This window comes from Myotis yumanensis, unplaced genomic scaffold (assembly GCF_028538775.1).
Source record: "Myotis yumanensis isolate MYYU_CA2020_CCGP unplaced genomic scaffold, mMyoYum1.0.hap1 SCAF_6, whole genome shotgun sequence".
NCBI classification, from domain to species: domain Eukaryota; kingdom Metazoa; phylum Chordata; class Mammalia; order Chiroptera; family Vespertilionidae; genus Myotis; species Myotis yumanensis.
In genome coordinates, this window is record NW_027223757.1 from 28,420,075 (window position 1) to 28,444,716 (window position 24,642).

At 41.1% G+C, this 24,642-nt stretch overlaps 1 protein-coding gene across 1 annotated transcript; it reads right to left on the reverse strand.

Annotated features, from left to right (window-relative positions):
* Nucleotides 1-233: 233 nt before the first annotated feature.
* HIVEP2 (HIVEP zinc finger 2) lies at nt 234-23,193 on the reverse strand. The gene is made up of 6 exons (XM_070417808.1): nt 17,775-23,193; nt 16,206-16,360; nt 12,617-12,792; nt 8,881-8,982; nt 7,187-8,082; nt 234-1,846 (listed from the first exon to the last, which is right to left on the reverse strand). The coding sequence occupies exons 1-6, from the start codon at nt 22,944-22,946 to the stop codon at nt 1,022-1,024; spliced, it is 7,326 nt and encodes a 2,441-aa protein (XP_070273909.1). The 5' UTR covers nt 22,947-23,193; the 3' UTR covers nt 234-1,021.
* Nucleotides 23,194-24,642: the final 1,449 nt, after the last annotated feature.

Sequence of the window (24,642 nt, forward strand, 5' to 3'; positions counted from 1 at the left end):
CAAAGTCCCATGTGCTTTGTCACTTTAATTTTTAAAGACACCCTAGCATAGGTCTGTGGCAACCTAGTGTCCAACTGAGTTACATAAAATTGTACCAGTGATGCACTTGTACATATTTACATGGGGCGGAATGTTTTCCCATATTTTTCAATGAGTATATAGATCAACATGTTCACATAAGACCAAATACTTTTAATATTATTTATAACTGATTTATAAAGCTTTGAAAAAACTCACAATAGCACATTGTTTACTTTAATGCTTTACGGTACTATCAGTTTAAAATCACAATCAGCACTTAAGTTATAGTCAATCCAGCAAACAAGAGACAAAAAAATTTACAAGAGTTAAGAACTGACTGATACATCCTTTATCTTTTTTGTAACTAATGCATAAGTGCAGAATAAGATACTCTAGTTTAAATATCTTGTTTACAATATACATTTTTGTTCTAGTTATGCAACAGTAAATCCCATGCTTCACATAGAAAAGCAATCCACAACATTAAGAAAAAATGTACAATTTATGAAACAAGGTAAATAAATATTAGTATTACAGAATCAGAGCTGTACATAAAAGCTGTTCAGTTTTAATCATATAAAAATATGTTTTAGTGCAACCTCACATATATATTGATGCTGTTTTGATTTACATCATTTAGATCCAAGTGTCCAAAAAAGGAAAGAAATTACATTTATTACAAAGCAGATACACAAATTCTAAAATATGTACAAATTACTGCTAAAAAATGCTTATAAGAATATAAGCAAAGTAAAGAAAAGGCACAAACATCTGTACAGTTTTAAAAGTACCAGACCCAATAGGTTAATTTCAAATTTTGTTTTGGTCAGGCTCATGATGACTTGTTAATTTACCTATTCTTTTGCTATAACAAAAGTATATATAATAGCAAACTACTGTAACTCAGGACAGGCATGCTATAAACTTGATTACCTCTATTTCTAGAAAAAACAAAACAAAATAAGAAAATGTGGAAATGAAAGTCTCCATGCATCTGAGATCAATGTAGCTGACTCTTTTCCGACGGAGGTTCTTTGCCTTCCTCTGTGCTTGAAGATAATTCTTTGCTGCCGTGAAAGCCCGACTGTTTGTCATCCATACAACTCTTGCTGTAAAACGTGGAGTGAGCTAATGCAGTCTGTGATGTACCAAAGTTGTCCTTTTCACCATCATGCAAGTCAGTATGGGTAGCTGAGGAACAGGGCTGGCCTGGCTCAGGTCCACTAAAGTGTCTAATGCTAACTTGTGCACTTTCCGAGGGTTTCTGGTGGGGCTCCTGCACCCGTGCTGGCTGGTCTGCCCCAAGCAGAGCGGCCTCTTCTGTGGCAATCCGGAGAGAGGCAATGGCTTTTGTACAAGTCTGTATATTTTCCTCCTGTTCCCTCTCTGTTGCATTTAAGCTGTCTTCCGAAGTGCTCTGTTTCATCAACAGCCGAGGAGAGGAGGGCATGCTGGGTGGACCAGATGACTGCAAAAGGTGAGGAGATGGCTTCTCGTGCTGCTTAGAAATAGCGTAGGGATCCTTAGCGAAGGATTCCCCGGAAGCTCCTTTCTTCTCCTCAGAGCCCTCCATTGGCAGAGGCAATGTGGGTGGAGGATGTAAACCAGAGAGGAGCGGCGGCATGGAGTGAACCATTTGGATTCCACCAACGGGCACCATGGGGATAGGAGCTCGTACTTGTTGCTGAGAGTGGAGTGGAAGATGACTGAAGACATAGTCATTAGGTCCCTCAGGGAAGAGGCTGGAGCCCGGATGTTCATAAGCACCTTCTTGGTCTCCGTAGAGACTGAAGTAAGGAACCTGAGGTAATCCTCTTCTTAGATTCTGCGTTGGAAACAGAGAGCACAACAGTTAGGACCCGCTGTTCTTCATGCTTAGGTCAAGCTTTTTCATCCATTCACGCTTTCACTGGTTCATTCAAAACACTTTAAAACTACCTGATCCTTTGATTAATTTTTCATTTTCAATACAAAAGAGGTATCTCAGTTGTCGTTTAGAATCCTTGAATGAAGCTGCCCTTCTTTGAAAAGTTACTTTACTTTATAAACAGCAATGTGATACAACTTGCATATGTTTTATACTAGGTTACAATTTTAAGTCTGCTTTTTTTTCATAAGAAAGGATGAAAAGGAAATAATGGAAAATTACTAGAAAAAGTTTTCCAAGCAAAACGACACTAATAATAGATTTTTAAATTCAAAAGAAATTAAAAATATTACCATCCATTTATATACTATGTAGAACTTTAACATTTTTCTGAAGTGTTAATAAGTATAATCAAAGTAACAAGCCTGAAAATTTCTATTTATAAAAAGGAAAATGTTTATCTAGTAGATGACAAAATGATGGCAATACACAAACTGGTTGCTCCAAAGTGCAAGTTATTAGTCTAATGAAATATATTCCTGCTCAAGAGATACCCCAGGCAGATGACCAGAGTCTTCACCAAATCAAGGGTGGGTTTTATAAGGAAACTATCAATCCATCAGATATGCAGTTAACTCTAAATACTGTGGGTAGTTACAGCTCTTACTCAACTACACAGGTGGGAACCAAAGACGACTATGTCTTAAGTCCTCTGTTTATATTATTACTTCCATTTACATATCTTCTCATAAATTAATGAATTAAAGATACTTAAAATTTTTGGCCAGAATTCCAGATTTCATGGTTTCCAGCCCAGAAAATGGAAAACTTATTTTCTACAAATGTTTCTGTAGCAAAACACAATTGAGACTGTGAGATTATCAGGTTTTAATGAGATTGTGTGGTTTTAATGACTGAGATTCATTCTTTTAATGGATTATCATCCGTTTATTGTTATTTTTTTGAGAACTTAAAATCAAATGGAGATTAAACATGTCAAGTATGGTAGTAATCCAGGAGACAGACAAAAAAAATGTTTTCATTCATTTCATGAATGTTTCAGTTCTAAAACTCAAGGTATGCTTTATACCATTAATGATTCATCCAGTTCTATTTAGATTGTGAGATCGGCTCAGGAATGATAAATTATGCATCATCTCTGCTACTCTGTTCCATACTTGGCCCTAACCCTGCTCTAGGCTCCAACTTATTCAAACTAAAAACAAATGATTTGTCCTGGAAGTGCATGAGAAATCATGTAATCATCAACCCTATAATCACAAGGGCCTAGTAAGTTAGATAAGGAGAGAATTTTATGGCATGAAAGAGTCATTATATGCTACCAAAAAAATCCTACTTGTATTTGCTTCGGTTCTGAAAAAGGCACATTTCCTTTATCAAACTCCAATTAAGGTTGAAGAACTGTAATGCCTACAATAATCCTTGAAAATAATCAAGTGAATCTTCTTTTAGTCACAGTTGTTACAGATTCAAAGTTTAAGGTGAAATGTGGTTTGGTTATTTTTCCATTTTGCTTTGGGTTGCTATTCTGTGATGGCCATTGCATACCCCTAATCAGAATGGGGTCTGGGAGGGAGCCTGAGAGAGAGAGAGAGAGCTCCCATTGCATGAGGTCTCTCACTCAAGGCTCTTGAAGGGAATGATGAACTTGTAAAACTAAAATTTATTCATTATGTTCAAATTCCAACAAAACTGGATTTGTGCTAAGAATAGAAGTGTCACATTTAGACCTTTACTGATCAGAAAATCAATGATTATAACCACAGAAGTTAGTACACAAGCAGAATTCCTATCAGGTAACCACACATCCTCTCTCTGCCTATTCACCCCTTCTTCACCCTCCTAATAAATTTTCAATAAGGTGTTTCTACTTCGGTTTTTACTCCATTTGCAACCCTACTGTGTTCTGTAATTTATGCTTTGTTGTTGTGATATGTGAACAAACTCGCAACTTAATTTAAATCAAAGTAAGAAAAATCTTGATGTGAAAATACAAATAATGAATTCATGTGTGGGTTGTATTATATATATATCTCCCATGTGCCAGATTATCCCACTCATCTTTTCAACAGTGTCAGTAGGCCCCCTGGAAGCAAATGCTAAGAAGGAAGGATTGCAAGAGGTTTCACTGGTTGGTGTGTGTGGAGGTGGGGGCAGGAGCAGAGGAGCTAATGCAGGGGAAGGTAATGGGGAAAGGAAGCAAGTGCTCAGCTTAGCTGTGACCCATCTGGGCTCAGACATTGGCTGGGGGCTCCAGAACAAAGCATGGCCTTGGCTTAAAAACTGAGGTGTAGCCTGAGGGAGCTAACAGCAGGAAGTTCTCAGCTGACTACATTCCTTACAGTTGAATGGCAAGTTCTTTCCAGGACCGAAATCTGCTTGGATCAGCTCTCTGGCTGCCACAAACAGATTAGGAAACTATGACCAAGAGGTTAAGTGACTTGCCCAAGATCATAGAGATAGCAAAGGAAAGAACCGAATGTGGACTCTTTCACTGGACACAATGTTCATCTACACTATGTACTGAGGACCAAGACACTCTTTTGTCTCCTTGCTATTGATCTACCAAATCTTTAAAAATGAAAATGTTTTTTATTTAGAAAAGATGAGGACAGAAACCTCAAACATTTCACCCTTATCCTTGAGCCTCATATAGTAGACTTTTAAGAAATATTTACTAACTGAAAAAAAGACTTACCTTCTTATTCTATGTATCTATGTGTCTATCTGTCTATCTATCTATCTAGTCATCCATTCATCCTAAAATTGAAACTAACCAGGGGGCATTAGGGCAGAAACAGCAGGGTAATAGAGTCCCAGTGATTGCATATCATCTCCTCCAAACCTGCTCCCTGGGGCCTACTACTCAGACTAATAATGAGTGTAATATGCTGGGCTACAAGGTCCTTTCACACCACAGTCACTGTCTTGTGAGCCCTTGGTCAAGGTTAAGCAACCACAAAGGTATTGCTAATAGCATTTCCATAAAAAAAAAAAAAAAAAAAACACACCAAAAAATATTTTAGGGGTAATGCAATTTAATATTTTCAAACATTACTGAGAAGGGTGAAGTACTCATCAAATACAGCAATCAGGAGAAATACTTCTCATAGTATTGCCAATTTTATTTTGTCTGGCAACAAGAAGCTAATGTATACATCACAGAAAGATGCAAATCCTCCTTTGCCCCTCAGAAACTGTGTGATAAAGCATAAAAATGTTTGGGATTAAATGCTTCCTCTTCAAGGAGGATTCCCAGATCTGTTCCATCATATCATGTGACCAAAGAAGTGGGTTATCAATTCTCTCAAGATAATTACACTGGGTAATAGACCAAAGGCTCAGCACTTGGGCTTCATAAATGGCAATGTTTAATAATGCTATTAAATATCTAGATGAATTGGGCATGCTAGTATATGCAAAAGATGAACTCCCTTAGCCTACTTCTTCAGTTCCTTTGCCCCAGTTGATTGTGAGTGCTATTATTTTTTAATAACAATACTGTGTTGGCACTAAAGGCTTATTTTTTGTTGTTGTTGTTAATCCTCATTCAAGGATATTTTTATATTGACATTTTAGAGAGAGTGGAAGGGAGGGGGAGAGACACAGAGAGAGAAACATTGATGTGAGAGAGACACACATCTATTGGTTGTGCCTCAACCAGGGCTAGGGATCGAGCCTACAATTGAGGTACATGCCCTTGACGGGAATCAAACCTGAGTCTGAGGGCTTTATCCACTGAGCTAAACTGGCATGAGCAAGGCTTATTTTTTGGGTGACTACAATTGATTGAATATGCTCCAACATCTTACTAATACCACAGTCTCAGTCGACCTGACCAATTCAGAACAGGAGAGTCATATCTCACACATACCACCAGCATCACTGGGTCTAAACCAGAGAAAGCATTTTACACCCAGATGCAGTGTCCTGGCACCTGAGGGCTTTATCACTCTTTATGCTGCAATGGCGTTAACTTCAGATTCCTCCTTTCTACTTAACACCAAGACACAAACACCAGTGGAAACTTACCTCTTTTTTCTTAGCTAGCTAGTTTATTAGCTTGGCAAATAAATTCCATCTTGTTTGCTATACATGTTTCTGCAATAGTTACAGCTTGAAAACTAAGTTGATGGCAGGCTTGTGAAAAGAGGATGTTGGTGGCAGGGGACTAAAAAGCAACACCAGGGAGCTTTCCTAAAGTTGAAAAATTCAACAACCTAAGCTTATGATTCAGGCTGGTGAAATGGTAGTAACAGTGAGGCAGCTGGCCTCCCTCAATGCATTTGCATTAAACCTTCTGCCTAAATTTAATTCATGATTGTACTATTGTTCTCTTAATTTACACTGAAGGCATATCCTAGAAATCTCCTCTGATACTTTCTCTTTTAGCTCTCCCAAATTCCCACTCTCTTTGGGCCCCCATCTCACTAAGCAAGTGCCCTTGGTTAGCAGGAGATGGAAGTAATGGTAAAACACACACATATATGTTGATGCCTTTGATTTACAAACATACAGCGGGGATCATTCTCTCTTCTCCCAGTCCCTCATTAGTGTCACATGTTCACTCATTGTGAGCAAGGTCGTGCTCAAGGTAATGAGTTTATTTTTCAAAAAGTTATTGAAAGTCAAGACTAATACCTGAATCAGAATCCTTACCTAGTAAAGAGTTATATAACTATGACAACTAAATATCCCCAAGAGTGTCTGTCTAAGCTAGTGGTTCTCAACCTTCTGGCCCTTTACATACAGTTCCTCATGTTGCGACCCCCAACCATAAAATTATTTTCGTTGCTACTTCATAACTGTAATGTTGCTACTGTTATGAATCGTAATGTAAATATCTGATATGCAGGATGGTCTTAGGCGACCCCCGTGAAAGGGTCGTTCGACCGCCAAAGGGGTCGCGACCCACAGGTTGAGAACCGCTGGTCTAAGCATTCATGACAGTCCAAAGACTTTATCTTTTCTATTCATGTCGAAGTTTCAGCTCATGTTTATAATTAGTTAAGCTTAGAAAGCATTTAGGAAGGCCTCACCTGTTACCAGCTGGAATGCACCACTGCTCTGATGCAATACTACTACACTTGGGGTAATGCCACAGCCATGTTACTGACAATAGCTTGTGATAAAAATGTCTTCCTGCTATTTTCAGTAACTGCGTTCACTCCTCCCCATAAGAGAGACTCATGTTATAAATTCCACACTACTGTGTTATCAAGAGGTTCTCATGCGCTATGACTTATATATTAAAAAGAGAAAGCTACTCATACTCACAGGAGGCCCCAATACGATTGGCTCTGCTTGCAAATACTGCCCCATGGACAACGGTGGGTTGTGGTATAAAGCCCTTCTGGGAGATGGTGCTCTTATGGAAGTCATGTATCTTCTCTCTCTTCTGGGAGAGAGGTCTCTTCTTGCCATGATATCTTTCCCCGGTGACAATGGCCTCCTTGGGGACAGATGCCTTCTTGGTGAAACATCTCTTTGTGACATCTCTCTTCTCAATGCAGCTTCCTTTCTTGGTGAAAGATGTCTCATGGGTGATAGATCTCTCCTAGGTGATAAATGTCTTCTGGGTGATAAATCTCCTTTGGGTATCAGATACCTCTTTGGTGAATTATCCCGACAGGGTGAAGAATCATATCCCGGTGAGGAATGGTGGCTTGAGGGAGAGAAGTCCCTCGGAGAGGAGCTGGGCTCTGAAGACAGCATGCACTCTTCATCCATATAACTGGGTATGTCTAACCTGTCTTTGTCTGGTTCTGAGTCTGTACTTTTGCTCTGGAATAACCTCTGGTATTCTGTCATCTGGGTATCTTCACATGAGTCACTTGGTGTCATAAGCTGAGTAACCTGAATACTTGGCAAAGTAACCAAATAGCTGATCAATGAAGAATGTCCCAGGGAACTATCCGAGGGAACCCCATGGGGTACGGCGCCAACATTCACAGGCAAGGAGGAGAATCTAGGAGGCTGAGGACTGGTGCTTCTTGATCTGGTTTTTGGTGTCAAATCTCCCTGGTCATCAAAGTCATCATCATCTTCATCATCATCATCATTATCATCTGCATCCTCACCATCCGATTCTTCGGCATCTGAGAACTGATGATCAGTTGAAATGCTGGACATGCTATGCTTTTCAGCTGCTTTGTGCAAATCTTCCATAGTTTCTGAAACAATTGAACAAAGATAGTGGAGTTCCAGATCCAAACATCAAGATTAGGAGCTAATTTAGGCCCCATCTCTTTCCAAAAGCTTTCCTCAACCCTCCAGCCCCTGCAGATAGTTCCATCTCTGAACTCCTGTAACACTCACTGGACACATACCTCTGTAAACCTGCACTGGTTCTTATCTTTTATGTACCTGTCCTATGTCAACCCACCTTATAGTAAAAACTCCAGAGTAGGACCTTATATCTCAGATATCACACCACTGATAGAAAACCCCCAACAAATATGTATGTAATGTTGTAAATGATAATGTTAGAAAAAAATAAATAAAAGCAACAACCTATCTCTACAGGTATAAGCTTATGTGTAAGGAGAGTATCTCAGGAGGTTTGGCTGAGCCTCAGGTTTTCTATTGAGGTTAGTGATGTTTTCTTTTCCTATTTTATTTCCTCTTAATAGGAAAAATAAGACATTCAAATTTTCAAATTTCCCAGAAAGTTTAATAAAATGTACATTCCTAACACAACAAAAGTATAGCTGGATTTCCTTTATGGTTCTAGATAGAAATATTTTCTTGGTAAGACCTTTCTCCCTTCCTACTTATAAACGAAATGCATTTGCATCTTCTTAGTAGGTTTCAAGCAATTCAATATGTCAGACTTCTTTTCTATATTTAGTATTTGATAAAATAAAATGTGATCATTTTTAAAAAAAAACACACATCTAAACTTATTTTACCACCGGCCACAAAGGTGAAGCATACGTAGTGCAACAGTCCACCAACTAAATGATAAATACCTGCTTCCTCGGTTTCTGTATCATCCACTGAAGTCATTGAGACGCCCAACTCCAGGCATTTTTTCATGTGCGCTTTAGATTTCATATGCTTCGTCAGGTTTCCTAGAAAACACACATAGTAAAATAATTAATGTTACCAAAATGTGATGATTGTTCCAAAATTCACTTGAGATGACAGGGATTTGTTTCTACCCATGATCCCTTGATTCAAACGGAAGAGGGACAATCTGGTTTGTGAAGATATTAAGCCCTGATGGCTGCAGCCCAATCTCAGGTTTCCTTCATTCTAGAGGATGTGTCGACACCTAGGGTCACATCTTTTCAAGGGTAGGCTCCAAGCAGGACTGGGAATCCCAAGCTTTCCTGGCTGAGAAGGGATCTAATATCTTTGGCCCAAATGGGTTAGCCTCCCAATATACACTAATAAAAGAGAAACATGCAAATTGGTGTCACTCTGCTACGCCAACCAGTCAATCAGATGAGTATGCAAATTAACCCAACAAAGATGGTGGTTAATTTGCATACACAGGCGTGGAGCGAAGACTGAAGACAACGTAGAAGGAAGCCAACTGCTGCAGAAGGGAGTGAAGCTGCGGAGAAGCAAGTGGGACGGCGGAGATAGGGGGTGGGGGAAGCAAGCGGGGCAGCAGAGGTGGGAGGAAAGCAAGCAGGGTGGCGGAGGCAGGAGTGAAGCCCACTTGGTGGGTTTGGCTCCCTTCTCTGCTTTGCTCCAGCCACAGGAAGCCCTATTCTTTCAGGAATCTTCCTTCAACGGGCCTCTAGTACTTCATAAAAAGACAAACTGGGTCACACATCTCAGAGAAACTTCCCAATGAAATATTATCAACACAGTCAACCTCCTGGCACTGATCTGATATAGATTAGACTCACAGGATCCTAACTAGTCAGAAGAAAAAATAATCCAAACTAATGTTAGGGGCAACCCTGTAATTAATTCAAAGAACAATACAAATATTTAGCTAACTCATAGGGAATCGTATTCTCAGTATTGAGCATCTATCTGTCTGACATATGTTGGCATACTTTATGACAGCAGTTTCTTCTGGGGCAGCAATACTGCCTTTTTACTTATCTTGAAACTCCCATTATTCTTAGAAAAAAAGAAAGAATTTTATGTCACATATGTATGATGATGACAGAGAGATATATAATTATGTATATACATACAAATGTGTATGTAAGTTTCTGTAAATTTATATAATTGCTATATGTAATGTGATAAATTATGAAAACACTGATCTAATCACTCTTGACTTATATATATATATATATATATATATATATATATATATATACTGTTTAATGTCATATATAGCTTATCAAAAGAGATCCAGAAATTAATTGTTGTAAAGGCCATAATATTGTCTAAGCCCTTTGATGCTGCGTTAGTAGTGTACCAGCAAATACCTTATTTTAAAGAATAGGCTCATTGAATCTGGGTGGAAACCCTCAGTCTGCTGAGATAGTTTGTTCCACTTGTAAGGGTGTTTAGTTTGCTATTAACGTAATATATGAGTCACAATTCTAAGCTAGGACACTGTTGTTTATTATTTTACTTATATTATTACAATTTTTTAAAAAAGCTCAAACATTTTTGTAGACAAATCATCAAGAACTCCAAAATCTGAAAATTAATTAAATATAAGTATAAATTAATAAAACCATCTACTTCTGCAAGGGAGCTAGAAATTGTGTATGTGGATGGGTGTGGATGTTAAGTGGGTCAAGATAATTTATTTAGATCTTAATATGTGTTTCTTCTTCTGTATTTTTCTCTCCACCCGTTTCAAGCAGGTGGTCGGGCTCTGAGCTTTTATCTTTAGGGAAGGTGTGTTGTTAGAAATCTGGCTCTGAAACAACCCCACGCTGACTTTGGTTTATGGGATTCTTGAATTTCTGAAGGGCTTAGAGTAAGAAGAGGGGAGCTGAGTGGCAGAGGGAGGGCACTGAAGGAGTGGCCTGAGCCTGGAGGAAGTACTGGTCCTATGAGTGTGCTCCTGATCTGAGATCAGGTGTCTGGGGTTTGGATAACAGGATCTCAGCAAGAGGTGAAAACTGGAGGGGATTCCTAGAATGTTTTGCTCATTTTAAGATTCTCAGAAATTTTCACGTTTCCAAAGGGTGCATAGTAAACTAAAATAATGACCAAGAATAAGTTATTTCCTTCTAAACTCCAAGACAATGGTTCAAAGCCAAATTTAATTTGATTTCAAAAATATCTTTAAAATGTTTCTTCCCCCAGTGTTTCACACAGCTGTACCTGCAGACAAATCATATGTCCAGTGAAGATATATCTGTTGTAATGACTGGCAGATTTGCAGTATATTTTAAAACTAAAGTTTATATTTTCTTATCTCCCAGGAAGTCTCTTCGTGAAATTCTAAATGAAAGTCTTGATGATGCAAAAGTGAATGATATTTAAAGGACCTTATGTGTATTTCTTTTGAAACGCAAATGAACATTCTCTTCCCCCTTTTCTGGCTTGTTAATAAAGAAGAAACAGGTATATTGAGAGGCTACACATTTATACTTCTGACAAACCATTGAAACAATTCAGGAGTTGAACTATAAAAGAAAATAAGTACACATTTCTCTAGCAAAGACTATCTTTTCTCTGATATTTACTTTTCTTGATGTGGAGTGGAGCAGATCAATTGGAATGCAAATTTAAAGTTAAAACTTTGGAAAATGATGTGAGGCTCCTGAAGGGTGAGGGGTGTCTAAAGCAGAGGTTCTCAATCTGTGGGTCGCGACCCCTTTGGCGGTCGAACGGCCCTTTCACAGGGGTCGCCTAAGACCATCCTGCATATCAGATATTTACATTACAATTCATAACAGTAGCAACATTACAGTTATAAAGTAGCAACGAAAATAATTTTATGGTTGGGTCACAACATGAGGAACTGTATTTAAAGGGCCAGAAGGTTGAGAACCACTGGTCTAGAGGATCCATTAGTACTTCTACAAAAAAACAGTAAAATGTGCTTCTACAAAAGTCAAACCACCTCTAGTTCACTCTTGTTTGTATTCTGAGAATACTGGGCTTAAGAAAACTTTCATGATTCTATAAAATGATAGAAACATAATCAAAGCAACCTTCTCCTGTAAAATGCTTTCATATGAAACTACCTGTTAAAAACAGATTTAGAAAACACACAGAATGTCATTTCAAGGCAAGTCCTATTTATGACCCGAGAGTAAGAGATTGTCTCTGTGCTGATAAATACACAGATCCCAAGCTATCAAATTTCTATGCATAATTAATGCTACTGTGGATGGAGGGGCCCACCTGGGAGTCTGTGGATTTCTACATTATTTATAATCTTGAAACTGACCATGGGCACATGTTTTTCCCCCAGCTGCTGCTTTGCTTTGCTAATGCCACTGCATGGATTGTCTCCTTGCAGTATTTCAATACTGGTGCAAAGGTTCTCTAGACCACATAACATTTCCAACATGAAGTAATAGCTATCCAGGCAATTCTGAGCCACTTCCTTCAGAGACTACTGGCCTGGGCCTCACTCTATATAGCTCTTAAGTCGTAAAAGGAGCCTCACTGTCTCATACATCCTTTGATCACTTACATGAGAGAGGAAACACATTTCATGGGGTCATATTTTCACAAACAAAACCATCTTATTGTCGATGAAAGTTAGTTGTAAAATGGGATTTGGAATCCATGGTAGTCATAAAATAGTGATTTTCAGACCCATACCTTTCGTCTTGAAGGCGAAGTTACATAACTTGCACACATAAGGCCGGACATCAGTATGAGTGCGGATATGCTTTTTGAGCATGCTCGGCTTCTTGCAGCGAATCCCACATTCTTCACAAATGTACTTCCCACGTCCACGTCCTCTGACATATACATAATCTTCATTTGACTTATACCTGTTTAAAAAAGGGAAATCCAGTTTGTTTTCAAATACTTCAGCACGCGATATATATAATCAAACCCAAAACTAACTATTTGCATGGCAAGTTTTTATGAGGGGCTTTTACAATTATTCAACCTTACTGCTACAAAATCTATGAAATTTATGCAATAAATGCCTGAAAGAGCTAGATAATAGATTTGGCATTGTAAAAAAATGGACTTTCTCCTACATTTAGTTCAACATGGAATTTCCTCTTTTCTATTAAGTATAATGTATGGACTTGTTATAGACGTTCAAATGGGCTTATAGAAGCCTAAAGGAGTTGCAGAGCTGTGCCTTACTACTTTTGGATTCTAGTAAAACTTCCAAACAAGAAACATCCAAAAAGTTCTCCCAACATATTCAAATCATCATATATCATTTAGTAATATTACATAATCTAAGATGTGCATGCCCAACATACATACCCCTCCAAATTTGCTAAAATTAATGTAACTGATAATAGAATTCTTCTTTGCAAGTTTCTACTCTATTTTTACAATCCTGGCACGAGAGTGCCTTGGAAATTTCTAGCTTACACAGGCTGAGCTGAGCTCACCAACTGTTGTCTACAGATTTTATCTGCTCTTCCCAAGGACTGAGAATCTGTATACAAATGGAGTCTAAATTTCAAGTGGCTTCTGAGAGATACTGTCACATAATGAAAACTAGAGATTCAATTTTTCAATCAAATTTGCATTGGTGTCCTGGAGGATTTAGTTGAGAAGTTTGAAAGGATGTCTAATGAAATCAGTTAAATGAATAAAGTCTTAGGTATCCACTGTGATAATCTACAGAAGAAACCTACCCAGTGCTCAAACATCATATTTTATTTAGAATACAAAGAAACATAATCTGCTATGGAGTAGGGTGACATTCTATTGAATAAATATGTGAATATTATTACTTTCTTATTCTCTCATACATCACAGCGAGGCTAGAATTATGGTTCTAAATGTCATTCTTGGAAAGATATTCCTTCTGAAGTATTATTTATAACTTCAAAGGTAAATTGACATAAAAATGCCCTTGTTCATTGGGGATTGACTTAAAGGCACTAGATTTCTAATTTTCTACATTCTCAGAGCACTGTAAACTTCTCTATTCATCCCAGGTCCCAGCTAATCCATCGTCAGGAACAAAAGCAAGTTCAATTTCATTCATCCAATGCACTGAAGAATTTTTAACAGAAAAATCCACACACATATTTAAATACCAGATCTGCTATAGATACTATTTAATCTTAATATGATGTACTTTTTGGTTAGTGCTAATCCAGGTGAGATTTAAAAAATTATTGGTTAATTTTGCATGCTTTCTGCTCCTTTAAATCTGTCCTCTTTCACAAAAAATTTTCAGTATCAACTTGTTCTTCAAAACTGTTTTAGACTTTGTCTTTTATCTCACATTGTGTTTTGTCATAAAGTAGATAAGAACCTACAGATGCAAAATATCTTTCACCTTTTAATTTCACTACTCTCTCCCACTAACTAGATGAAATTACCTAAGAAATACAGAATAAAAGAATTTCATAGAAAGCTAATTTTCTTTGGAGAAGGGTACTTTAAACTTATTGTAGCCCATCATCATAGTTGATGGGAATACATTTTTTCTTCAAATAATATCATTTTATTTTTAATGTCTTAACTGATTAAGTTGACTCCAGAATGGAAATATAGTAAAGTTTCTGTATAAACTATTATTCTACATTAGAAAAATCTATACAAGTAAAATATGTACCAACCTACCATTCTGCACACCCATGAATCTACTTGATGTGATAATTAATAGATTTTTGAAAAAAATAATTAAAGGATATGTTTAATTAAATTCTAAATCTACAAATTAGATTAAAAAACACATACCCTTAAACAACTGGTCAGTAATACTTTTTTTTAAGTTATCAGTTTGTAATCACCAAAATAAGAGTTGGTACTACACTGCTTGGAATGAACCTGGTCACCACCAAGCAGAAATTGGACCACAGATTAAGGGATGATTGGGACATAGCCTATAAAATTGGGCAATGAAAGGCAGAAGAAATGAAATATGGGCACAATCCTTTTGGATCATCAAAACACAGCAATAAAATGTTCACATACGCTTTTTCATTCGTGTCCTTCGTTAGTGGAGATGGGCTCCCCAAAGCACACAGTAACTGTGAAGGTCTCTCTAATCTAGTACAAGTGCACTGCTATGAAGACTGCTGAATGTAAGAGGGTTGATTCAGTCACAGGGACCTCTCAGTCTCTGAGGAAAGATAAAATCTATATTTCTCTCGTTTGTATCAAAAGATGAGGGATGTCAAAAAATAGCGAGACAAGCTTCATGACTATATATGCAACTACGGTTTTAGTGAAAATACTCGACATCCATCAAAAGAAGGCCAAACCTAAGAGGGAATCAATTTTAATCATCCATCTCCAAAATGGTAATCTATGTGAGAAATCAATATTTCATTTCACTAAACATTCAACATTTTATAGTCAAACAGATAACATTATTTTGTCCTGTAAATATAATTGGAATAAATTCACGCACATGGAAATATGTAAGTTATAGATCTGTTATACAGATAAGGCTGGTTACATCATAATCTCCTAAATGTGGTTAATGTGCTTTAAATATTTTTAAAATTTTAAAAGCAAAAATCTGGGCTTTTCTCCCATTGACTGGATCAAAGATACATTTCCATCAAAATCTAAAACTAGACGTTACACATATGTGTACTTTTTCTTAACTATACAGATAACAAAGTCATTGGGCCTTATAACATGTTTCTACCACTCAGAATTTAACATTTAAAAAGAAATTCCTAAAGACAGAGAACTGTCACAGACCAGAGGACTTTGGGGAAGCATGACAACTAAATGCAGTGTGGCCCCTGGCTTGGATCCTGGAGCAGAAAGAGGACATTGTGGAACTGGTGAAATCCCAATGAAATCTAGAGTGTAGGTAATAAAAGCAATAAAACAAACAAATTAACCAGTGCCTAGGATTATATATGAGTGTGCAGGATTGCATTTCTGTAAGCATAGAATAAAAAATGCCCTCTCATAGCACACAAATGCCCATAAAAATAATATAGAAGAATAAAACTTTGAAGATTCCACCAACTTAGTCAATTTCATACTAAATTAGAGGCATAAAGATTTAAAGCAGCGGCTCCAACCATTTACAACAGGGACATGTTCATCAAAACCTAGTCATGAATGCAAGGACATGAACTCATTATCTATTACCAGCCAGGCTTCAGAAATGTCAATAGAAAAGGAATTCGCTTTACCCTTCCAACCCGAGTAGATACCACTTTTCCCATGCAGGCACTCAGGACCGTTTCCTCTGACTTAACACTGAATCTTTTCCATTTGCACTTATGTTTCTTACCCTCCTTCAAAGATTTTAATTCGGATTGGCTCAGCTTGTTTGGATCCGATATCTTTATCTCCGTGAATATCTCCTTTCCCTCTTTCCTTTAAGATATTTCCCACTAGTTTCCTTTCTAGTTTGCTGCCAAATAAAAAGGACGCATCAGGCTTCATCTGTAGGACAAGAAGAGAGAATCATTTCATATGCTTTCTCTAGGACAAAGGGGAAGCTCACATTCTCCGCTCTTCTTTGATCTCTGAAAATTAGCCTCAATTCCACACTAAAAAGCCATGGGCTGGTTAGATAAAATAAGGGATAAAATCAGAAAAGAATGACATGGTCTACTGAATAAATTTAACATTTTGTTTTAAAAAAATACTCCTCGCCTGGCCAGTGTGGCTCAGTGGTTGAACATTGACCTATGAACCAGGAGGTCACAGTCCAAATCCTGGTCAGGGCTCATGCCTAGGTTGTGGCTCGATCCCCAGTAGGGGGTGTGCAGGAGGCACTAGATCAATGATTCTGTCTCATCATTGATGTTTCTATCTCTCCTTCTTCCTCTCTGCAATCAATAAAAACATATTTTTAAAAAACACTCCTTTAGTACTTATACTGTGGAGCACTAAGAAAAACTTTAAGAACAAGTTTTATATTCTGAAGTAGCAATTAAAGCTATTTTTATTAATTAAGGAAATATTTTCAAAACTTAACGAGGGGAAATGGTAACTGAAATAAGTAAAATATTTAAAACCCCCCATGTACTTCTTTAATAATTTAGCATTAAATTCCCAAATGTCCGTTGTTAACATTTTTTTCTTCTAATTTCACATGTGAGGCATTCATTGTTCATTTTTTGAACAAACCAGCTAGTCACTTGGGAAAATGAGATTTGAGAGAAATACATAGAAAAGAAATTTTAGTAACAAATATTGTCAGTGGGAACCAGTGCTCCAAAGTTTGCAAAGTTCAGTTCTGACAACCTGTCCATCTGCTGCTTGATCGTTCCTTCCACTCCCTGCTCTATGCCCCCATTTCACAATTTCCTGAATTCCTCGCATGAAAAGAAAAGTCAATCTGCTAGGTCAGTGGTCGGCAAACTCATTAGTCAACAGAGCCAAATATCAACAGTACAACTATTGAAATTTCTTTTGAGAGCCAAATTTTTTAAACTTAAACTATATAGGTAGGTACATTGTTATTAACTTAATTAGGGTACTCCTAAGGCTTAGGAAGAGCCACACTCAAGGGGCCAAAGAGACGCATGTGGCTCACGAGCCGCAGTTTGCCGACCACCGTGCTCGGTCACTAACACAGGTCAGAAGGGAGAACCCAAAGGAATCAGTCTCGGAGGTAGAATTTCCTGGCACTTGGGTGGAGGGGATACTTGTGGTTTGGACTTTTCCTGGGATGCTTATAACTGAGCCCACACCAATGGCTTCTCTTACCCAGGGCCAAGCCTAATGCTGCACAGGACTCCCCCAACTTAAACCTTCATTTTATTTGCAATTTTTAGAATGCCCTTCACTATGTATTCTGCTCAGCAATCAAATCCACAATGCAGAATGCTTTCAGAACAACATCCATTACCTGAGCGAACTGCTTCCAAGCACTCGATGACGTCAGCTTGCCGGTTCCGGGCCTGTGCATAGCAGCCAGAGTATAAATTTCTGCGGTGATTTTTTGCTTGGACCTCAGAAGAGCCAAAGTGGTCTTGGTATTCAATCCTGATGGGTTTGGATTACAGGAACTAATGCACCATGAAGCATAAACCGAGGATTTGAAGGTGGCCTGTTGCACATAATTGGGTTTTGTATAATTCAAGAAGCACCAACTCACAGTAGTTGTTGTCCGCAGACTGGGGAACTGAAGAATCTGCTGGAAATCTGCCACATCGGTGAAAAGAAGTGTCGAGTTTGCTACTTTCCTGCTTGGGCCGGAGGCCATGTGGACCAGCATGCCAACGGGCAGCTTCTGGCCCCTTCCCTGCTCTTCGAGCTGACTGTCTCCGGGCGGCAATGAGGAACTCTGTGGGCTCAAGCTCATATCGGAGGCTGTCTCATCAATATCTAATTCATCTGAGGACTCCTTGCTCTCAGAAGGCCCACTGGACTTCTGCGAGAGAGAGGGTGCCCTGGAGCTGGGAGGGAATGGCTCCCTCAGGGGCACGCTGGCAGAGGCATGGTCTTGAGATGAGGAGGGGGACAGTGAGGAGAAGGAAGATGACCCCGACTGCAAGCCGTCCTTTGGCTCAGAAGCACAGCCTTGTCGAACCAGCTGGGGTTTCTGCGGGCGGGAGAGGTCCTTTTTGATATCTGAGTTGGTTAGCTCCACAGCACTGAGCTCCTCCACAATCTGTCCGTACATCTTTTCTTCCTTGACCCTTTTCTGCTGCTTCGTTTCCATGAAGAGTTCTAAGCTGCTGGCTGGAGAGAGCATCCGCTTGCTCCCTCCCAGGGAGGCGGCACTGTCCGAGGTGGAAGGTAAGCACAAGGGGATTGAGGATTCTAAGCCGAGGGGTAAGGTTTGAGGTACTTTCCAGATGGGGTATTTTTCCAAGCCTGCATGCTGCCCCAACACCTGGGCAATGTTAAACCCTATCCCTTGCATGGCCGCATTGGTTACCAGTGTTCTTTGGGTCATATTCTCGTCGACTTTGCATATGACAATCGCAGGACTGTTCTGCCCAAGTATCTGAGAGATGCTTGTGTACATGACACTCCCATAGGACGGAACGTGGGTCTGGATTCTAACAGGAACCACTGTTCCCGGTAAGGATTGCAAAGGCCCAGCGGCTGCTGAGGTGAAATCTTCTTGAAGAACCTGCTCGGAGGGAGTATCCATTGACTTGGTGCTCGGGTCCGATGGAAACTTTGGAAGGAGGTTCTTTGAGTGTAGGCCTGATGTTCCTGAATAACACGGGTAAGCTTGCTCTTTTGTGTGCGCATAATCAGCGGCTTTCTTTCCAGTGTGCTCTGCAGCGTGCTCCAGGGCATAGCTAGGATGGATTTCTGCCTGGAAAGGAGGCTTGCCGTAGCTCTTCTGAGGGTGTGGCACCAGGGGAGGTGGGAAATGGGCCTGCCACCAAGGAGGCTGCGGAGCGGGTAAGTGAACCATGCAGACGGTTGGATACTGGAACTGAAACAAGGCATTCTGGATGGGAGAAAACGGGATGGTCTCTTGGTGCGGAAATAAATGTGGCTGTTCAGACAAGTGCTTGCTTGTCAGATAGGATGTTGGTTGTAGCAAGGGATTCCTCAGAGCTTCTTGGCTGTCCATGTGCATGAGCTGTGGTTGGGCCAGGTGCAGTGGCCCTGAGCTCAGCTGGGCACAAGGACCCACCAGCTGCTTCCCTGGGTCCTCTGCCTGGAGAGGGGGCAGCACAGAGGACGGGGCGTGGGGCCACGTGGACCTCAGGCCGGCGTGCAGGTGCTCCATCTGCTCCTGCTTCACGCCCAGGTCCGTGCCCGCCTCGCCCTGGGCGATCTCGGGAGAGCCGCTGAAGGAAGCCTGCCGCACCAGGAAGCACTTCTTCCTCTCCCGGGACGGGGATAGCGTGGAGGCCGGCGCCGCGGCCCCCGGAGCGTGGGACAGGTTCCCATAATCAAAGGATTTGCTCCGAATTTCTGGGACTTCAGTTGGGTGCGGGCAAGGCATCTGCTCGGAGGAGCAGCGCCGCATCTCTTTCTGGTGGTGGTGGCCGGGCACAGACAGCGAGTAGGACCCAGCGGGGACCGTCAGGAACTCCGAATGCTTCCCAAACTCATCCTGCTTACCCGGGGCGCCAAGCTTCACGGTGTCTTCCCTCTCGAAAGACATGGAGAAACTGGAGCTGTGGGACAGGTTGCTTTCCTGGCTGGGACTGCGAGAGAGGCCGGTGCCCGTGGACTCGAAGCTGGACTCCCCGGAGGAGTGCTCCATGTCCGCCAGGCGCAGCCGCTTCTTCTTGGGCGGCAGCTTCTCGGCGGGCAGCTGGGACAGCGTCTCACTCCTCTGCGGCCACTGAAATTCCTCCACCGGCTTCTCCGGCTCCTTGCTCTGTGCTTCTTTCTCCTTGTCCGGCTTATCGGGCTCCTCCGTCACGCGAATCTCCGGAACCTGGATGTTGTGCTGGCGGACCAGCCGGGGCTGCGCGTGGAACGCCTGCGGGGGTGCCTGCTGACCCGGGGATGGCTTCCCCCCACTTTCCGCGCCGTCCCCGGGGGGAGCCCACTCGGGACTCACCGGGCCCTCGGAAACCTCGCTGTCACCGGCCTCCGACGGCGAAGAGGCCTTCTCCTGGGCGCTGGCCACCAGCTCGGAAGACTCGGACCTTTCAAAGGAATTGGGTCGGCTCAGAGAGTTGGTGTGCTGGATCACAGAAATCACGTTCCCCGGGGGCTTCCTGCCCCCGAGGTCTGCCATCTTTTCTGGATCCGGGGCTGCAGGTAACTCCTCTGACCCGAGAGACGGGCTTCCTCCCGCTGGCAGGTGGGGCCGACCCGGGTCAAAGCGCTCGGCGTGGCCGTGGGGAGCGCCCTCGTGCCCAGCCAGGGCGAACCCGCTTCGCGCGCCTTCCTGCACCTGCACCTTGGGGTCGTACTCTGCAGCCATGAGGCCCATGGGCGCGCTGACCACGCTGCTGCAGATCATGGGGGTGTCCTCCTCGTCTCCCACACTCTTCTCCTTCCGGCGCTTCCTGTTTTCACACGTGGTTCCGAACATGCTTGACACGCCCTGCGACGGCCCCGAGGGATCCGCGAAATACTCTCCGCCGTGCTTTAGGGAGCTCACGCAGGGCATGTCCCTGTAGCTTGGCTTTGGTGTTTCAGAGTCGTCCCACTTCTTGTAAGGTTTCCGGCAGACGTCGTAGTCATAGCCGCCCCTGTCCCCGGGAATCAGTTTCTTCTCCTTCAAGGATGAACCTGAGATGCTCTTCAGCATCCTGCCGTGGTGCTCCGCCTCCACGTGCCCCTCCTGGACCGAAGGCAGCTCGAACGCAGCTTGCCTGCGGAGCATGCGCTGAGGGGGGATTCCCACGGTCCCTGGGTAGAACACGTCATCGGAACCCGTCATCCTCTCATCGAATGAGTGGCTTCCTCTCAAAGAAGGGGGGACACTTAGATTCGTTGCTGAAGAAGTTGGCATCGAGTTGCTTCGAATTAGGGGCGAAGAGTCCACAGGAGCTTCTAAGAGAACCGGGTTGCTGCCTTGGAAGTTTGCAGGGTAAAGTTTTCCTTCATTCCTGACAGATGATGGGATAGCCTGGGATTGTCTGGACTCATGGTTGAATTTAGTGGATTTCAGCATGCTCGTCTGACTGGAATCCATTTCTCCTTTGCTGGGGATCAGCTGTGAAGCAGGATCTTCAAACATCGTGACATCTAACCTGGTGTTGGCGTGAGGTAATGGCTCCATCATCCCCTTCCTACCCATCGTGGCGCGCTCCTGACTTGTGGTTGTAACACTGAGTGTGTTTCTGGGACTAAGCCGACCGTATTTTCCAAAGATGATTTCTTCATAAGACTTCGCATTTGTGTTTGGGGGGCTTATCTGCTGCTCTGCACTTTCTGAGCGAGAAAAATAACCGGAGTCAGTGCTGCCTTTACTGTGCGGGCTCAGGAGGTTTAGCGATGGCTCAGAATCTTGTCCTTTCTTCTCTGACAGCCTTAGTGCAAGTTTCTGTTTCACCGTGTGAGAGTCATCAGCCTTAGTATTGAAAGACAGATTGGGTAGCATATCAGAGCCAATATACTGAGAGCTTTCATTAGGCAGAGGAAGCCCGCTTTTAGGGATAATCAGAATCGGCACCTTCATGGGGCCTCCCAGTGACTCTTCCAATGACCCGTGGTAGCCCCCTCTGCTGGCAATGTCCAAAGGGAGGGGTGGGCCGGGACTCATTTTGTCAGAAGCCTCAACGAATAAAGAACTCTCCTCATCGGTGTCTGTACTCTGCTCACCATCTGAATGTATTTCTGCTTCTACATCAATAAAACCAGCCTCTAGGTCCAATTTAGAGACAGCTGACTCTGTGAAAGGGACCAAGCCTGCCTTAATTGCATGGGCATGCGACTTCCTGTGCTTGTACAAATTGCTCTTTGTCTTGAAAGAGAAACCACACGGTATACATGGATATGGCCGCTCCCCGGTATGGGACCTGATGTGCTTCTTCAGCACGCTGGGTTTGGCACATGCCCTGCTGCAGTAAGGGCAAATGTACTTGCCGGGCTTCTTGGGTTTGTGCTCTTTCTTGTGAGCATCTTCTGACTGTTCGATACTTTTCTGGGAGTATTGGCTAAAAGCAGGGTTCAAACTTGAAATCTTTTTTCTCGGGTAACCACCACTGTGGCCATGGATCGGAAAAGGAAATAAGTCCTCGGAGGCAACAGATGGCAAAGGGCCAGGGAAAAGCCACGGAGGGCCTTCGAGGCTCTGATGTGGCTTGTTGCTGTGCATGACACCCTGTGGCACTGAGTGCTGAGGGAAGGAGAGTGAATGTTGGCATGAGTAAGGACTCGGACGGTGCAGTGGGTATTGCTTCTCTGTGACGTGCTGGGCCACCTCGCTAGGGGAGGCCAGTTTCCCAGAACCGAAGAGTTGTGCTGATGCTGTGTTTGCGATTTGCTCTGGATCTATTTGTGGTTGCCGCTGTCCTTCTTGACTGCCAAAAGTGCTCATCTTAATAACAGCTGATTGCTCCTGTCTCCATCTACCTGACGCTTTATCAGTTTCTCCAGACCTTGAGGTAGCTTTTTGTCCTAGAGCTGTGTCCCCAGTGTCCATTTTGTTACACAAGATCTTAAGTGCTAATTCGCGTGAAAGCCCTGCAGACTCATGGAGTGTCACCAAAGCTGTGCGTTTCAAAGCTTGCTTGCTTCCATGTTCCAGGGTGTCTGCAAACTTGCCAAATGCTCCTTCTCTTTGGAGACTTTCACACTCACCCCACAGTCTATGGGCAATAAATGGTAATGTCCTTGGACCAGGGCTATAACACAGTTCTCTCCATTGTAGCAAAGTCCATCCAAAAGCTAATGTAAATCTCTAAAAATTTCTTATGGCATTTGAATATTTTCAACTAGGATGAAATTGGGATGGTGAATAGTCTAGGAGAAATTTTGCCCATCAACTAGAGCAAAGTTCAATTGTCAGTTTCACTAAGATAAAATGATCTGGGGGAAAAAGAAATACAAAGAGATTGTCAAAACAGTTATCAAGTAAAAAAAAAAAAAAAAACACACCACAAAATCATTCCTAAATAACCAGGCTGAAATTGCATAAATTGAAAATGACTTTCACTCTAATAAATTCTTTTTATGGCTGCTACATTATTTCCACAATTAAAGGATATTAATAGCAAACTTAGCATTAAGTCATAAGTATAAATCTCTTCAATGCTTGAATTGTGGTCATTCTTTTAAATATACCTTAATTTTGGTTAGAAAAGAATTTAAAGACAAATTTTGATAAATATTATTTATGAAATCATAAAAATGTTTAAAGCCTCCATTAATATAAATTTATAGCTATTTCTAACCAAGTTCTTGTATGCTGGTGTACATATTTCTCTATGTAGATGTATTTTATAGATTAATATAAAATGTATATTTATAAATATTTAATATAACACTATACATATGTATAAATATATAACATAATATATAATATATACTATAGATATAGTTATAGCTTAAAAACAGTGAATTAGTAGAGCTAGATGAAGTCAATAAGAATCAAAGATTGCCACAGAACTTTAGAAAAATCAGGTAAGTCAAGACAAATAAATAATTATAAAATGTTCATAATGTGGGAGACAAAACATATTTTTGGAACTGTTTAAAAAGGTAATGATTACCTGAATGGATTGGAGTTCTCATGGGCATGATTGTCTTGATTCTTCCTATGTAGAAAATAAATGCAGTTAGGAAAGATTGTCCCATTAAACCACAACACTGCTGCATACAAATGTCAATTTAAAGTTCATTATCTATAGAACTCACACTGCTATGTGCCTAAAGAATAAAAGCAAGTAACTTCTTAGAATACAGTGCATTAAAGCAGTAAACCTTATATTGACATGGTGTCCAAAAATATTTCAAAGAGAAGTTATAAAAACTTCAGAGTAACCTTTTCTAAGATATAAAATTATATGAAAAAAATTTAGTTTTTTGACACAATTAGCCTGGTTCCAATCCCTTAGATAGTAAAAAGTGGAAAATAGTAGGGGTTTTTATGAACCTAGGGGTTTGAACATTTAAAAGAATACATTTCCTTTTTAGGAAATTTACATCACAAGCAAGTAAAGGAGTCCTCCAAATGACTGTGAGAACTTGACAACTTAGAAACCATTAAATTTTAAGTGATATTCAACTTTCATAAGCAAATGGTCAATGTAGTACCCAGAGGATTCTGAGAACCTCAATGCTCAATTGTGTCAGTTATGATGAAAGCTGAGAGATTTGTTGGGTAGGCAATGTGGCAG

Coding starts and splice junctions, on each gene's coding strand:
- HIVEP2 (XM_070417808.1), bottom strand. CDS start 22,946: ATGGACACTGGGGACACAGCTCTAGGACAAAAAGCTACCTCAAGGTCT. Junction 12,793..16,205: donor ATTAAAATCTTTGAAGGAGG/GTAAGAAACATA, acceptor TTTTTTAAACAG/GTATAAGTCAAATGAAGATT. Junction 8,083..8,880: donor TACAGAAACCGAGGAAGCAG/GTATTTATCATT, acceptor CAATTGTTTCAG/AAACTATGGAAGATTTGCAC.